The 15,420-nt window shown below is 39.2% G+C and overlaps 2 protein-coding genes across 3 annotated transcripts in view; one reads left to right on the forward strand and one right to left on the reverse strand.

Moving 5' to 3' along the window:
* Positions 1-1,763: 1,763 nt before the first annotated feature.
* On the reverse strand, positions 1,764-14,961 carry LOC105049246 (zinc finger CCCH domain-containing protein 46). 2 transcript variants are annotated; one of them, XR_832774.4, is made up of 11 exons: positions 14,206-14,961; positions 8,982-9,189; positions 8,607-8,704; positions 8,354-8,449; positions 8,014-8,107; positions 7,571-7,788; positions 7,310-7,416; positions 5,882-6,089; positions 4,699-4,762; positions 4,066-4,185; positions 1,764-3,997 (listed from the first exon to the last, which is right to left on the reverse strand). XR_832774.4 is itself a non-coding variant. In XM_010928824.4 (10 exons), exons 1-10 carry the CDS (start codon positions 14,247-14,249, stop codon positions 4,150-4,152), a joined length of 1,173 nt encoding a protein of 390 aa, XP_010927126.2. In that variant the 5' UTR covers positions 14,250-14,961; the 3' UTR covers positions 1,764-4,149. The 2 variants fall into 2 exon arrangements, 1 of the variants encoding a protein (XP_010927126.2); XM_010928824.4 differs by having other exon boundaries at positions 1,764-4,185.
* Positions 14,962-15,035: 74 nt separating this feature from the next.
* The window catches only part of LOC105049245 (uncharacterized), a 37,025-nt gene continuing 36,640 nt past the window's right edge, over positions 15,036-15,420 (forward strand). The window contains exon 1 of the mRNA XM_073260681.1: positions 15,036-15,412. Coding sequence (XP_073116782.1) covers positions 15,172-15,412 — 241 coding nt within the window. The 5' untranslated portion in view covers positions 15,036-15,171. The remainder of the gene's footprint in view (positions 15,413-15,420) is intronic.

Consider the following 15,420-nt stretch of genomic DNA (forward strand, 5'->3'; position numbering starts at 1 on the left):
ATATATATATATATACATACATATATATATATATATATATATATACATATATATATTATTATATATATATATATATATATATATATAAAATATATATATATATATATATACACATACATATATATATATATATATAACATAATATATATATATATATACACATATATACATATACATGCATACATACATACATATATACATACATACATACACACACATACATACATATGTATGTATGTATGTGTTATATATATATATATATATATATATTATATATATATTATATATATTATTATATATATATATATATATATATATATATATATATATATATATATACATACACACACACACACACACATACACACATATATATATATATATAGAGAGAGAGAGAGAGAGATACACACACATACACATACATGTACATATGCATACATATATATACATACATACATACGTATATATTTCTATTTCAGATGTAAAGCCAGTATAAGATACAGAATACAGTTTATGCTTGCCAAACAACATCTCCTTCCGAGACGTGACCAAGAAATAATCATTCAGATCAAAATTATTTATAACAGATATAACCATTTCAAAAAATTATTATAAACTATTGCTACATATAAAATACCTTCTGTATTTTTGAATATTTTTATAGAAGATTTTATCATTCAAAAAATATTAAAAAAATATTGTTATTATTCAACAATAGCAGACAAAAATTGATGTAACCTATAGTATAATTATTTTTATAGATCTGATTTTTTTTTTTTTTTTACTATTCATCTTTTTCTTATTTCCAGATAAAACTGGGCCGGTGAAATCGCAAGAGAAAGTGGAGGCCCGCTCGGAGACGGACAACCAGGCAAGGCCTCCATTCGCTCCCGCCCGCTGAAACCGTCACCACCAAGAGAGAATAAAGGCTCAACGTGCAGGTGAGTACGTTAGACACGCTTTTTCAGGAAAAAAAAAAAAACTTAAAAAAGGGAAAAGGAGGATAAAAATTGATATCATCACATGGGTGGTGGACTGGCATACGTAGTGGGTGGCGATGCAGTTCCAGATGTTTCCTCTTTTTTTTTTTTCTTTTTTTTTTTCTTTTTTTTTTTTATCATAAGGGAGTGTGATATACATTATTAGATAAGCAGTACATGACATGATAGGGTCCCTGATCTGATTTCAATTTCTAAGCCCAGCCTGGATCCCCGCCTTCGCTCCATACATGCCCGCCTACTTCGATCTCTCAAGCTGAACCTGGATGTCCGTCCACAGCTAATCTCAGCATGCAGTTTCGCATCCTGATCCGCCTTTCCAAAACCTTTCTTCGGAGAGGAACCAGCTCTTCCATTTCAGAGTTGGCCCACCGATGGGCGTACGGTTCGCACTCCTGAACTCTAAATAATCGCCCATGGTAGGAGCACTAACACAAGCGCCTATGGTCACCACGAATTCCGTAGTGCTAGCTAATGCGAACCAGAACGAGAAAGAGTCCGAGAGGACTGGTCCAGCTTGCTTCTACTGCGCTGATACGATGGTCGTCCTTGTCCACCAGGAAGCTAGGTCTCCCATTAACCTGTCTGTCACGCGGGGCCCACTAGTTCCATGCATCGCCAGCACCGGAGGGAAGTTTCTCGGGTGCTTAAATAGAAAATTTAAGTAGAAACCCACCACCGTTCTCGTGGAGGTCCACAAGTACCAGCTCGGCGACCAAAGCGTTGGACCCGTACAAATCTACCATTGATTCCCCTTACGCGATCGACCAGCAAGCTATGAATTGTAATATAGATTAAATAAAATATAAGATATTAAGAGTTTGGACATCCTTCCGCCCCGTTAGCTAAGATTCATGTTTTGTAACGGCGGACCAAAAGTGGGATTCAAGCTAGCTAGCTATCAATGCTGATATGATGACCGATACAGCTGAAGTCCCCATACCACATAATCTTTGTTCTGATCAGCTTCGTTGGTACAATTCTAAAACTACTATTACCATCAACGGTATGCCCTAAGCAGTCAGCTGATACCAATGGATTTGGAAGATGGAAGACCCAATAAGGGTGAAATATTTTTTGGTGGAAGCTAATGCAACAGGACATTCCATTCCCAAAGTGTTCTAAACCATCAGAGCCTACCGCCTAATGAAGTACCATGCTGAGGTTAGCGTGACGGGTCTATGGAGGATTATCAACATATGATTGTAACATGCCCATCTGCTGCTCAATGCTTGAATCAGCTGGCAATTATTGCTGAGCTGCAGATATCTTTAGTTCCTCTTTTATCTTATGCCATGGTGGAGAGGAGGGAGCAGGAAATGATGGCATATATGGCTTGGCCGATCTGGTTAGCACGAAACCTGAGGGTCTTTCAAAATCAATTTACATCTCCACAGAACCCGGTAAGGCAGCTGTTATCATGTTGATGTCTTTAACCATATTAGTAGCTCTTCTTGCACCAATTCAAAGCACTGGAACAGCTCATTAGTGCTTCACAAGCACTCTTCCTTTCAACCCTTGGTGTCTTGGCTGCCCTCTCCCTTTAGAGTGTTCATGGTGAATTTTGATGGGGCTGCGCAAAGGTCATCTGCAACAGCCGCTATTTTAATCAGAGGTGCTTCTGGTTCTTTGATATATGCTGCTGGTAGGCTTCTTACTTCCTGTTTTATCCCCTGTGCTGAGTTAACAGCATCCTGGATGGGCCCGTGCGAAGGTCATCTGCAGCAGCTGCTCTTTAGATCAGAGGTGCTTCTGCTTCTTTGATAATGCTGCCGGTAGACTTCTTACTTCCCGTTCTATCCCCTGTGCTGAGTTAACAGCATCCTGGATGGGGTTAAATGCAACCATACGTTACTGCCACGGTCAGGAAATTTTGCAGGGGGGCTTGGCTACCATGATCTGTTGGATCAATTATCCTTCTTCCTAATTTTGAGGCCCGGAAACAAAGGTTACAAACATTTGCTGGGACTCATTTTTTGTGAGGATAATCAGACAGCAAAGCGGCTGACAAAACGGGCACTTCAGGGGGGTTTTGGTTTTGTTCCTGGTGATCCTTTCCCTCCAAAGTTTGCCTGCATTCTGATGGATGACCTGCTTCGAGTAGGTTTCCTCAGACATGGCTGATCAGCTCTACTCGGTTGGCTCCAGGCGCTGCTGTTCTACTTCTTACTTTGCCGTTACAGTCTCTGTTTGTGTTAGTTGCCCAGTCTTGTTTTTTCTGTCTACAGTTTCAACTCAAATGTACCAGGAAAAAAAAGGTTAGTATTTTAAGCGAAGTTAGGCATCTCTGCTGACCCATTCTGGTATGAGGACTTCGATGTCGGCATAGATGACGGGAAGGCTCAAACTCAACTGTAGCATGCAGATCACCAGATCAGAGAGATCATCCAAGGGAGGCTCTACATCAGAATGGATATCATGGAATGGCTAGCGGCACTAGTACAAAGAGGAAACCCTTATCTAGCCTCCTATGTCATGAAGCAATGTACCATGAGGGGATTCATCGAACCACTCACAGTCCAAGCATGCTGGTGCCCACGAGGTGAATCGAACCAGTCAGCCAGGGCTAACACCAAAGTGCATCATCATAACTGCTGGCTTTGCCAAAACCAGTCTATCAGATTCTGCTCCTATAGAGAAATCCTTTTCCTGCACTGTGACATACAAAACTAAGGTGGATTAATGCCAGCATTCTCATCGTATGTATACAAGACTCTGCCTTCTATGAGAATGTTTTTGATGTGGATCTTTCATATGCATAAAAAAGTAGGTTATGCACCAATGTGCTGTCAGCATCTGGCTGCTTGGCATTTTCCACCACTACGCACTAGGTCTCCTGGGTAAAAGCTCAAAGGGCAGCAGCATGCCAGAACACCTTCCCCAAAGTGAGGAACAGAGGTCTAAACTTCTACCACAACCTTGACCATCAAGCCTCATCCCACAGGCAGATCTTAAAGCACTCCTAATCAATTGAGAGACAGGAGCTCCCGCCTCCTACCCTTCATCATAGACAGGACATATATCAAGTTACAAATGTTAATGGAGATTTTATATGCAGTCAACAAACCTCAATATTAACTTGCATAGGGAACAATAAAGCATCCTGACAGCATTTATCCCAACCATAGACTCCCAAATTTAATGCTGAGCTTCAACAGAATCTCTCTGGAGGAGCTTCTACAGGTATCTGAAAACAGAAAAATGTCATTGAATAGAACATTAACTCAGAATGTGGTGTTAACTATTTAAAATGCAAACCAAAGAGGTGGCTGCAAATGACAATAAACTCATTGATGATGAAACCACAGAACTCGGGATTTTGAAATCATTGACGAGAGAGAATTTTCTATTTTGATAATAGTTTTGCAAAACCACTGGTAAAATTATAAATATGGACTGGAGGAAAAAGAACTCAAGGAAAGAAAAGGAAAATAAATAACCAAAACAATCTTCTAGAATTCCTTTTCTTTCAAGAAAAGGTAAGCAAACTAAACTGGGTACCAAGCAGATAATGAGTTCCCTCAGCCTAAATAAATGACTAAAAATATAACAACTGCAAGGCTGAAACAGATTTTGTTCAAGCTTAACTAATTAGACAAATATTATCACTTGCCCAGGCTAAATAACTTGGGAAAGTTCACACCCAGAATACTTCAGGAAAGCAATTCTCACTTCAAGTCCTAGAGGAACCAATTCATACCTCTCCTATTGCCCATTCTTCTTTTAACCATATGCTGTCATCTGGACTAACATTCTGCTTTTCCCTGTACAAGAAAAGAGCCTAGTCAGCAGACGACATGGACAGCAATAATTTGCACTAAGTGGCAGCTGTGTTGGAACTTCCAAGTCCACTGCTTGAAGCATTAAAATCAATTATGTAAACATGTGATGACATAACATCCAAAGCAACAAATACATAGTAATGCAAGGGTTTCTGCATAAGATATGCCTTTGTTTCTACTTAATTTTGCAGATCAAAGTAAAATGATAAGTTATAGAGTAATTTCTTCTGTTTCACTACATTAATTAATTTATTTGTATATTATGCTAATAGTTCCATCTCAAAGTTGAAAAGTTCACAACAGCAGCAACCAAGCTCTTTTTCTCACAATAGCATGGGCTGTGGAGCACTACTCTATGTTATGAAGATTTTTGCAGAAGGAATGGCTAGAGTTTACAGAGTTTGTTCCGACTAGATGTCAACTTCCAAATGAAATAGAATAACTTTCCTTGTTTACACAGACAGAATATGGGAGAGATATCTATGCTAAAGTAAAAAATGAATAACTTATTGTATTTATATTACAAACATGTAAATATCCTTTCCCTTCTACCCCTCACTTCCTCATTCTATATTTTCATAACATATAAAGAACTGTCACAGACCGATATTATTTAGAAATCAGCAAATTCAGAAATTACTCTTTTTCTTTTTTCAAGATTGGGCATAGGTTTATGAAGGTCGATAAGGATTAGATAACTGAATCATGCAAACATTTGAAGTTGAATCACCATTACCTATTGTATGTTTCTTCTGTTCAGTGATAAAAATGGGTTCAGGTGCTTCTTATAGGGCTATCTATATTTTCAGAAATATCTGTCTGCTGCACAGAACCTTTTAGTCATCCAGATCCTATAAGTAAAGGAGTTTCACAAACAACATTCTATGTGACTTGTAATTGACCTTCATGAATCCATATTTAATGGATAAAAGAAATATCTCAAATATTCTCTTCCTTTTGCCCGCATAAAGGAAAATCTACCGCTTGCACTCACTTGTCTGGGCATCCCATACAGCCAGCATCATATGCTCAGTATGTTTTTGTTCTTTATTTTGTACTGCAACAAGGACATGCAATGCAATTTACATTTTGTTAACTTACATAACAGATGCCTGGTGGGCTGTAGTTGGAGCAACTTGAGGCCCATCAAGAATGTTTGGTGATGCATTACTTGTACCGCTAAACTGTGGCGAGACTGCAGGGAATGAGAAATGTTGACTTCCGGCAGCCCTAACACTATTGTTGAAGTGGGAACTGTTTGGGCCTAATGAACTTCCAGATGGCTGTGTTGGTAGCTGGCTACCAATTCCTGCAAAAATACACCTTCATTAATTGCCTATCCACCGTAAAACTGAGCACAAAACTTAGTGAATAAGACAATCCTGTGTGCTAAAGCAGTAAGTATAGTAAAACAAGAAAAAAGAAAAGGAAGAATGAGATTAAAGCTTTCATTTAATATTAAAAAAATAATAGCAACTACCATCCAAGTTAAAAGAGTAGCACATGTTCTTTCTGTAATATCATTCAGCTCCCCAGTAACCCTACATATTGCCTCCCAACTCAGTTTCCTATTGGATTTCTAGCACAATAGTTCTCATTATTCAATTGACTAAACCGCCTATAGAATAATTCATATCACAAGGATAAGTTAAAGTGATTTTGGTCGTTTCACTACTTATTGGGCCAACTTTAGGCTAATGCAAAAATTTTTGAGTGCATGTATCTCAGAGTTTGCATATCAACAAATTTAGTAATCCAACCAATGGTTTAAAGAATAAAGACCAACTCAGAAGGTGGTCATCTTCCATCCATGTCCAAGCCTTTGGTCAGCTTCAATTGTATTTATGCTTCTTAAAAGGGCCAAAAAAAAAAAATGAAAAGAAACAGTGCAAATCAGCACCCGTATCTCCAAAACTAATAACGATCTGCTAATATTATCCAATAATAGATGAACTTTGTGAGAATAAACAGTGTGGCAATATGAGATGAAACTCAGGCACAGGATCCCACTTAGGCTTCTCCAAAGGATTCATTCACTGCCGGACCATGGTCAGCTTGCAGCTACCATGGAAAAATGACATGAAAGTGGACAGATAACATAGGAAAAAAGTTAGGGCTGGTGCCCAAAACTTCCACCTATAGGAGGGCCCATCACCTAGGCATGAGGCCCTCCAACCACTAAACAGGCATCGATCCTGAATTTTCCAGGTTATTCATCTGCTTTCAAGTTAGTCTAACAATTTTCATAAGCAAATACGTTATTGTCAAAAGCAGATACAGCGTCAAGGGGTGGTAACTGTAAATGGAATTTCAGTTTGACTAGATGAATAAACAGAAAGAAGTATTCTAGAGTACACTTTTGCTAAACTTTGTGACAAAATGACAAATTTTATGACTTGCCAAAAACAATGTTTATGAGGAATTAAAAGGACAACAACAACAACACGCATGCCAAACAGATCACACCAATTTTAAATCATCAATAGATTTAAAGTGTAGTATATAAGATGTTTATCATAGCTGCCACACCTGATGTCCCAAATTTCATTGCAAATCCACCGGAAGTTTGGCCATTACTCTGGAAAGAGCTTGGCTGGTTAAAAACAGCACTAGGTGGAGTTCCTGGTACGCTAGTCCTGAAAATGAAAAATGAGGTTTTATGGAACAGAAAGTCACAAAGGGTCACATAACAATGTCAAACAAAAGTTGGTGGTTGTACAAAACAGAAATTTGAGAACTATATATGCATCAGGTGGAAACTGCTTTTTGGGAGGTGGGAACAGATCTTGCCTGATGGTCGATCCAACATTAGTTGCTACCCCAAGTTGACTAAAACTTGAAAATGAAGGTGGTGCATTAGTTTGAGCACCTATTAAGGATGCATTGCTGTTGGTTACTGCAAACAGGCTTGTCCCAGATGAATTAGGATTTCGCAATACATAGGGATTCCGGAGCAAATTATCGAACTCGATTAACTTGGAATTGAGCAAGTTCCTTTCTCTTTCAACCTGTACAATGGAAACTATGAGTTCTTTAAGCACATGATGCTGCATAATCATACCTACCCATTACCAATAGTCAAGAATGATTGCTAGTTAACTAACTTTGCAGTCAGTCAAACACAATCTTCGTCTAGTCAACCTGAATTACCTCTCTAAATGAAAAGGGAAAAACAAATAGGGAGGACAGACAGATACACACACACACAACAGATAGAAAGAGAGTGAGCTTACAATTGATTGTAAACTTAACCCTCGTCTAGCATCCTCATATGCTGCTGCCCGAAGTTCTTCAAAGCTAATATCACCAATAATATCACAAGGACCACTGACAACAGATGTGAATTTATAGTTCAGGAAGGGAACGCAATTCTAGAATGGCATCCACTTAAGAAACCATCACCAAAAATATAAGGTTCTCATATTATACTTTGATCATAATTATCATGCATTCAATTACTGAACAAAAAACTCGAGAAACAGGATACATGGCACACAAATCTTGACACAAATTAAGCATATGAAACAAAACTAATTAGAATTAAATACAGATTATCTAAAATGTCCAGCTCACTTTTTGCAGTGACCATAACAGGTAAGCTTCCAAAGAGGTGCCTCATTCTTAAAATCTTCAACAATTTGGCGTTTGCATAACTCCGGATCTGTACATCTATAGGATCAACAACAAAGTTCATTAAGTAATCCATTTTGTGACCTGTTCAAATGTTCAAAGAAAAAGAAGCACAATGACAAAAGCAGTTGCTTTAGTGTAAAAAAAACAGAGAGACACTTTAGAAAAAGGCCTATATGCAAGCATAGAAACTCACTTATGAATAGCTGCTTGAGGCAGGGAATCATTCTGTTGAGGGGAAGTTGAAGTTGTTGAAGCTATCGAGGAGGACCGTGTCCACTTATTTTCAAATGGCTGATCCAGTTATTAAGAATGAAAGATATTTTTTATGAGAAAATATAGATCGGTATAGTGCTGGATAGAGCTCTGCAGCTAAACTAAACAGAGGAAAAGATATGTCAAATGACAACACAGATAATGGCTTGCACCATAAATTGCTGGATAGAGCTCTGCAGCTAAACTAAACAGGGAAAAAGATATGTCCAATGACAACACAGATAATGACTTGCACCATAAAGTGTTCCTGTTGTTACAATTTGAAAAAGATCTGTCAGAATAAAGTATTACTAACCCTGGAAGAGCTTTGATTTCTGGCACCAAAGTTCGATGCACCTTTTAACTGTGAGTTGCCCGATACCCCAAATCCAAAAGGATTGGGCTTTTGTTGTTGGGTGTTTTGTGCCAAATGCAAAGCACTTTGAGCACCAAATCCAAAAGTGCTGGGTTTTGATTGTTGTGGAGCCACATGCAGAAACTTGCAACGATCCCCATATTGACAGCTGGATACAGAACACAAATAGCATGAATCTCTAATTGTTTAAAGAATCAAAAAGGTGCAAATCTCATCTTAAATAGATAATCATTTATAAAAAGTTTAGACGTAGGCAAAGACATTCACATGAATGTAAATACTACAACAATACTAACAATAAGCATCAAATCTATATCTATACTAAATATAAATGTACCAATAATTTCTGTTCAGAGGAAATCACAACCTTTGATTTTCTTGAGTTGATCTTAGTCATTGAAGTCACAAAACTAGGCTCCTAATTTAATATCTACTCATGGCAGAATCGTGTTTTTATCAGTAAGATACTCAATGGATTAATTTTTTAAAAACAACCTATCAAGACCTTTAATTTTTCTCTCCTACTTTAATATGGACTGTACCCAAAGCACAATATTGTTTTTATCAATAAGATACAGTTTTTAAAAATACAACATACCAACGTTGTCTCTTTTTTTTTTTTGGTAACTAACATATCAATTTTGTTAAATTAATCCTAACCACTGTTTAAAAGATCAATGATTTTGAATGCATGAACCAAAACAGAACATCAGATTGTAAAAATTCTGATTAGAAACTCCCCATAATGATTGGATTTTCCCTGAAAATCCCCACTCTCAAAACATTATTTGAGAACCCAGCAGATTGTGCAACCCAACAGAACAAAATTATAAATTAACTAAGAAGATAATACCCTTGCAATCACCACATGACCATGACTCCAATATTATTTTTAGGAAAAAAAAAAGAATGAGATCATGCAGAGAATCTCATGTAATATTCTCGGATAGTCTGGATACTTGTGGTTGCACTTCTTTCTCTCTCTTTCCTTCTCCATTTTTATAATCCGCACGTAATTTAGCTCATACGTTAGTTTTAACTTATTATTGACATACATGTTCGGTCTTTAATTAAAAAATATTCTTTAGATTTAATTCTACTAATTATTTAACTCTACATTGATTCTTATCTATTTCACATTTTCTACTTTTATGTTTTCTTTATCTTTTCAAATTAGTATCATATCCACTTTTTTATTTCTAAAAGAAAGGTATTGTTTTTTGAGGTCAAGTAAATATAAAAAATCAAAAGTTCTATTTAATGCTACATAGATATCATAAGCATTTTTATTTCTAGATATCACAAGGTAATGTTTTGCCCCCTATCAAGATATGCATTTAGAGGGCAAGCCTTGGCACAGTGTCAAGGTTGCTCCATTATGACCTAAATATCATGGTTCTATTTTGTTGTGGAAACAATTAACAACTAGGCTGGATAAATGTGTGGGCATGCCACCAGTGTCTGTACCAAGAAGGATAGACGGTAGTAGATTTTGTTGTCTTGACCTTCAAGGACTTTTGCTATTAAAATGTTGTCTTCTTGAGAGGAGTGCTAACTACGATGCTATGCTACTATAGATGAAAACTAAAAGTCAAGGGATAAATAGAAATAGCAAAGAAAAATAATTGAAAGGGTAAGTCATTGGCAAAAGGTCTCTTCTTCGGATTACAATGTGATATTTATATATATTCTTTTAATTGCCCGATAGCTATTTACCTCCAGCACTGATACTTGTCATCTTCAATTAATATCACTCTAATCATTTTCTCTCGATGGTTGCCATGGTTAGTTTTAGTCTCTAAAGTCTCCACTTCCCACGTGCTAGTCTCTTGGTACCATCTCTACTTCTAGCATCTTGCTCTCTTGGGTTTTTCCCCTAGGCTGGGTCGATAACTTAGCCATATGGTCAACATAGAACATGATCGGCCTTTGATAAAACACTTAGCCTTTAAGGCGGGCTATATTCACGATCGACCTATGTTTCTTTACAGCTTTTTTCAAGGCATGGCCCGTACCTTGAACAACTCACCACTAAGCCTATTCCATTGATACTCTTTAGTCATCACTCGGCTAACCTTAGGTGACATCACATGGTTGACTAATCAGCTTACAGATGATTTATTTCTTAGTATGTCTCTTAACCATTGCCCAGCCTCCCTTAGGCCTTGCTACATGGCATTATCTTAGCCAGTCTTCATACCTTTGATTCCGATGTGGTATAAATATGTCAACTATCCAACATTCAACTTTGGTTACCGACTTTCATGCTCGACTAGTCGAACCTTAGTGCTCAGCCTATCTCTTATACTTTGGCATATCGCTCTTCTTCCATTACCAAGGGTAAAACCTCTACTAAGCTTCTAGCACCACCATATGGCTGTAACCTAGCCAACCTTTAGACTTCTACTATGGGCTAGGATGTGGTGTAAACACATTTAAAACATGGAAACAGCCTCTTCACACATAGAGGTAAGGCTACGTATGTCTAAACCCTCCCCAAACCACACAGTAGCATAAACTTCATGCGTTGGGATGCCCTTTATTAAGACATGCATTTGCACCTACAAATTTATCAGTTATGCAAGAAGTAAGAAAAACTTCATCACTCCAAGATTATGTCCTCTGCTATCCAATATCTTTCTGTATACTTTTTGTACAGCTCTCAACTATGATATCTTGCATCTTCCTCTCTCTTTCTTAAACCTTTGACACCACTCTAAGCCCTTCTACTTGTCAGGACCTCCTCATATTTGCTTGCACATGCCTGTGCAGTTAAACCACATGTTCATCCATGGAATTTGCATACTACCAACCTGGTTTGTAAAATTTGAGTTTGGTTTCTTTCTTATTGGCAGTGCTAAGAAAGAAAAAGGAAGTACTATTCATGTCATTGGGCTTTCAGAGGAAGCTTAATCAGCAACAATCCAAAACTTCCTGCTACAAAGTGGGAAAAAATATCAGCTATAGGTAATCCAGAAAATGATATGCAAGTCCATTAGATTTGCTATAGATCCACTGCAAGCAGCCAATAGAAATTGTGGATGACGCAATTACAAAATATAAATATGAAATTAATGCAAATTTAAATTTTACCTAACAATTTTAAGGAAGGGACCCATTCATCAACAATAAAAGCAAAACGAAGCAAAAGTTTCTTAGTACTAGCTTAATACTATTCTATTTTGTAATTGTTTGCAATCACATATCATGAAAAACATTAATGCTGTCACTCCTTGTGTCTAATAATATACCCTGCTAAAATTCATCACTATTCAAGTATTGAATATACAAAAAGACGATTGCCCAGTACAAGACTAAAAGTTTGCAATATTGAACATCACTAGTTTCCAATAGCCCATTAACAAGCTGCTAAGTTGCAAGATAAAAATGATGCATTTGGTTCCCAACTGGAATCGGATTGGATTGGAATGGGAATCAAAATGACCATATCCGCCAATGCATTTGGTTTGTAATCAAAATCAGGATCGAAAAAGAATTTGAATACTAGAAAAAAGTAGAAATTCGATTTTGGGGGATTGAAGCACCCTCGTTCTCCCTGAAATCAGAACAGAATAGAATAGAACTTGCCCCAACCAAATAGCTGGAATGGGAGTCACTCATTCCCATTCCAAAGTCCAACCCACCCCCAACCAACCACGCCCCAAGTCTAACTGAAAAATTAATGAAAAAAGAGTGTCCCAATACACGAGCCTCCCTCCATTGTAGGACCGAGAAGGGGTCGGAGATATACAGCCTTAGCCCTATGTGTGGAGAGGTTGTTTTTATATTTCAAACCCATTATATCCAGATCACAATGAAGCAACCTTACCATTGCACCACAACTGGTTCTCTCATATAACTTATTGAAACCCATCACAAAACCAAAGTAGAAAAACCCTGCTTAAAAAAAAGTGAGAAGTGATTCACTGGTCGAGTGATTCAAGTACATCATTTAAAAACCAGCAAAGTCAAGCTCATATCAGGTTAACACACCATACCAACCTAGTAAGTGGCTGATCCAAAGTCGATCTGACCCTACCATGGCCTCATGGTCATGCATCAGTATGTCATGTTCCCCAATCTAGTTCAAACATATGCTATCTCAAAAACTCAATATTTTGTCTTTCTAATTTGAGTGTTTAAATCTCTACTCGGTGGGATAAAAGTTTATTAGCAACTTAGTGGATTCCAGGTTTCTTTTTTCATCTCTCTTTTTCTCTATTTTCTTTTCTATCATTGTTGGAGGCAAGTAGTCTTACTTGTACAAGTCCTATACAAGCATTGAATCCTGTGAGGTAACACATGGACTGCCGTGTCTCCACTGAATTTATCTTTCAAAGTCATGACAATTTATCCTCATACCTGCCCTCTCCCCCAGCCCCATACACATGCTCACGTGAGGTACAATAATACATCCATGAGCAGATAAATTTCGAGCCGCTCTAGTAACTTAGCTGCTTGCCGCTCAATGATCTGTCACACTAGCTGCTTATTTCTGCAAGACCAGCAACCACGTCCCCATTCCCTGATCCCCAAAACATTTTCCTCAGCAAAGTTTGCATAAAGAATAACTTCGAGAATTGCAAAGATTTTTCTCAAGGGGCCAGAGAAGTTACAAAATACCACGTGGTTCAAACAGTTATCCTGCAAAAACGTTACGCAGCATTGTGATCGCTCACAAGTCAGCAGGGTGCAAAACTTCTCCCACATTAAGTGGTTGACCGTCCAAGTGACCAAGTAACATCCTTAGCAACATTATCTCCACAATCGCCAAGAGTTTTCTTCTATTTCTTTTTCACTTTTCCTCTCCCACAAGCATGCAAGAGAAATTAGGGCTCCTGGGAAGGGCTGAAAAAAACAGAGGCTGCCCTACCACTGGGACTGAACTCCTTGTTTCTTTGCAAGCGTCTTGCGAAGGACGACCTGGGTATTCTATCGTGGTGGATCAACATTCCCCGTTGATCTTTGGTTATGTCGTTCTTCATAGCGCGAGATTTGGTGGTGGGTCAAGCCTTGATTATTGTGATTTCTTTTTCCGATGTCTATTGCCTCCCCACATCTGTTGCTACCGGAATAATTTGGGCGTCATTTTGCCTCAGAAGATGTAGAGAAAGAAAACTAAATCGGGTTTGCCACAGAGAGAGAAAAAGACAGAGAGCAGTACCTGCCGCGCTGAAAATTTCTGCAGGGTTCTTTCCTTCGATTCATCAATCCTCCTCCTACGTCTCCTGTCGCTCCCGAACCACCCAATCCTCCTTTTCTTCCAGTCTTATGCTATTATGCGGAAGTCCTACGCGTTTTTAGGGTTTTTTTTGTTTTATTGTAAATAAAGAGAGCGAGAAATTAATCCGTCAACGGAAGGGAGGAAGGATGAAATGGGAAAGATAGATGATGACGACGACGACGATCAGAGAAGGTGGTGAGGGACAAGCTCTTTCCGGCTCAGCTCCGCACAGACCAGCTGAGTCGTCTCGTCTCAGCGCCGACTCTGCTGCTGGTGCTGGTGGCGCCCTAACAGCCTTTCGGTGCCTGCGCTACTTTCTGCGCAGCTTAAAGACCGTTGATCGAACGGCTGATCAGATCCGATCACACATATCATATTGTCCTGCGAAAGCGTGATCATCATCATTCAGGGGATAGCAAAGGATCCACGCTTCCAACGGCCAGGCGGGCTCGCTCCCTTGCTGTCGTGTCATTTACTTATTGCTCATTGACGGGATCATCGGATGAGGGATGGCCGTTGAGCTGATTGCGGGCCGCGCATGTGCACGGAGAGGGTCAAATTTGAAATAGGCCCGACCCGAAACCTGACGATAAACACATAGAGTTTAGTTCCCAGGCCCGGCCCATGATCAGAAGTGGCACATGGCCCATCCCTTCCGCCCATGGAAGCTCACGGTGATGGCTGCCTCATCAGCGTCCAATAGGCAGTTCGGGATCAGATAAGGCGGATACCTGGCAGCGGCACCGACACGACCACACATGCGTCGGTTTCAGCTTTCTCAATCTCCTGGAAGGAATTGAAGGAGGGGACAGGAGGAGGAGACGGAGGAGGGAGAGGGTGGGTGGATGGGTGGGATCGTGAGAGGCAATCAAGAAAACTAAAACCCACCGACCAGCAGAAAGAAAGATGGCATCCTTGTTTTTGCTGGGGAATACCCTCATCAACAGCTGGAGCAGCAGCAGCAGTCAGTATCAGTCATGCTACTCGCTGTTCCACCTCTCCCATATCCACAGCAGCAGGAAAAGAAGGAGATCGGGCTGCTGCTGCTGCAACTCCGCACCGGCTCTGCTTGCGGCGGCGGTCATCTTCTCATCGTCCGCCCTTCAGTCTCCGGAGACCCTATTGGACGTGCCCCAGACGCTTTCCGGTGGGACT

This window comes from Elaeis guineensis, chromosome 7 (genome assembly GCF_000442705.2).
Source record: "Elaeis guineensis isolate ETL-2024a chromosome 7, EG11, whole genome shotgun sequence".
In the NCBI taxonomy this organism is placed as follows: Eukaryota; Viridiplantae; Streptophyta; class Magnoliopsida; order Arecales; family Arecaceae; genus Elaeis; species Elaeis guineensis.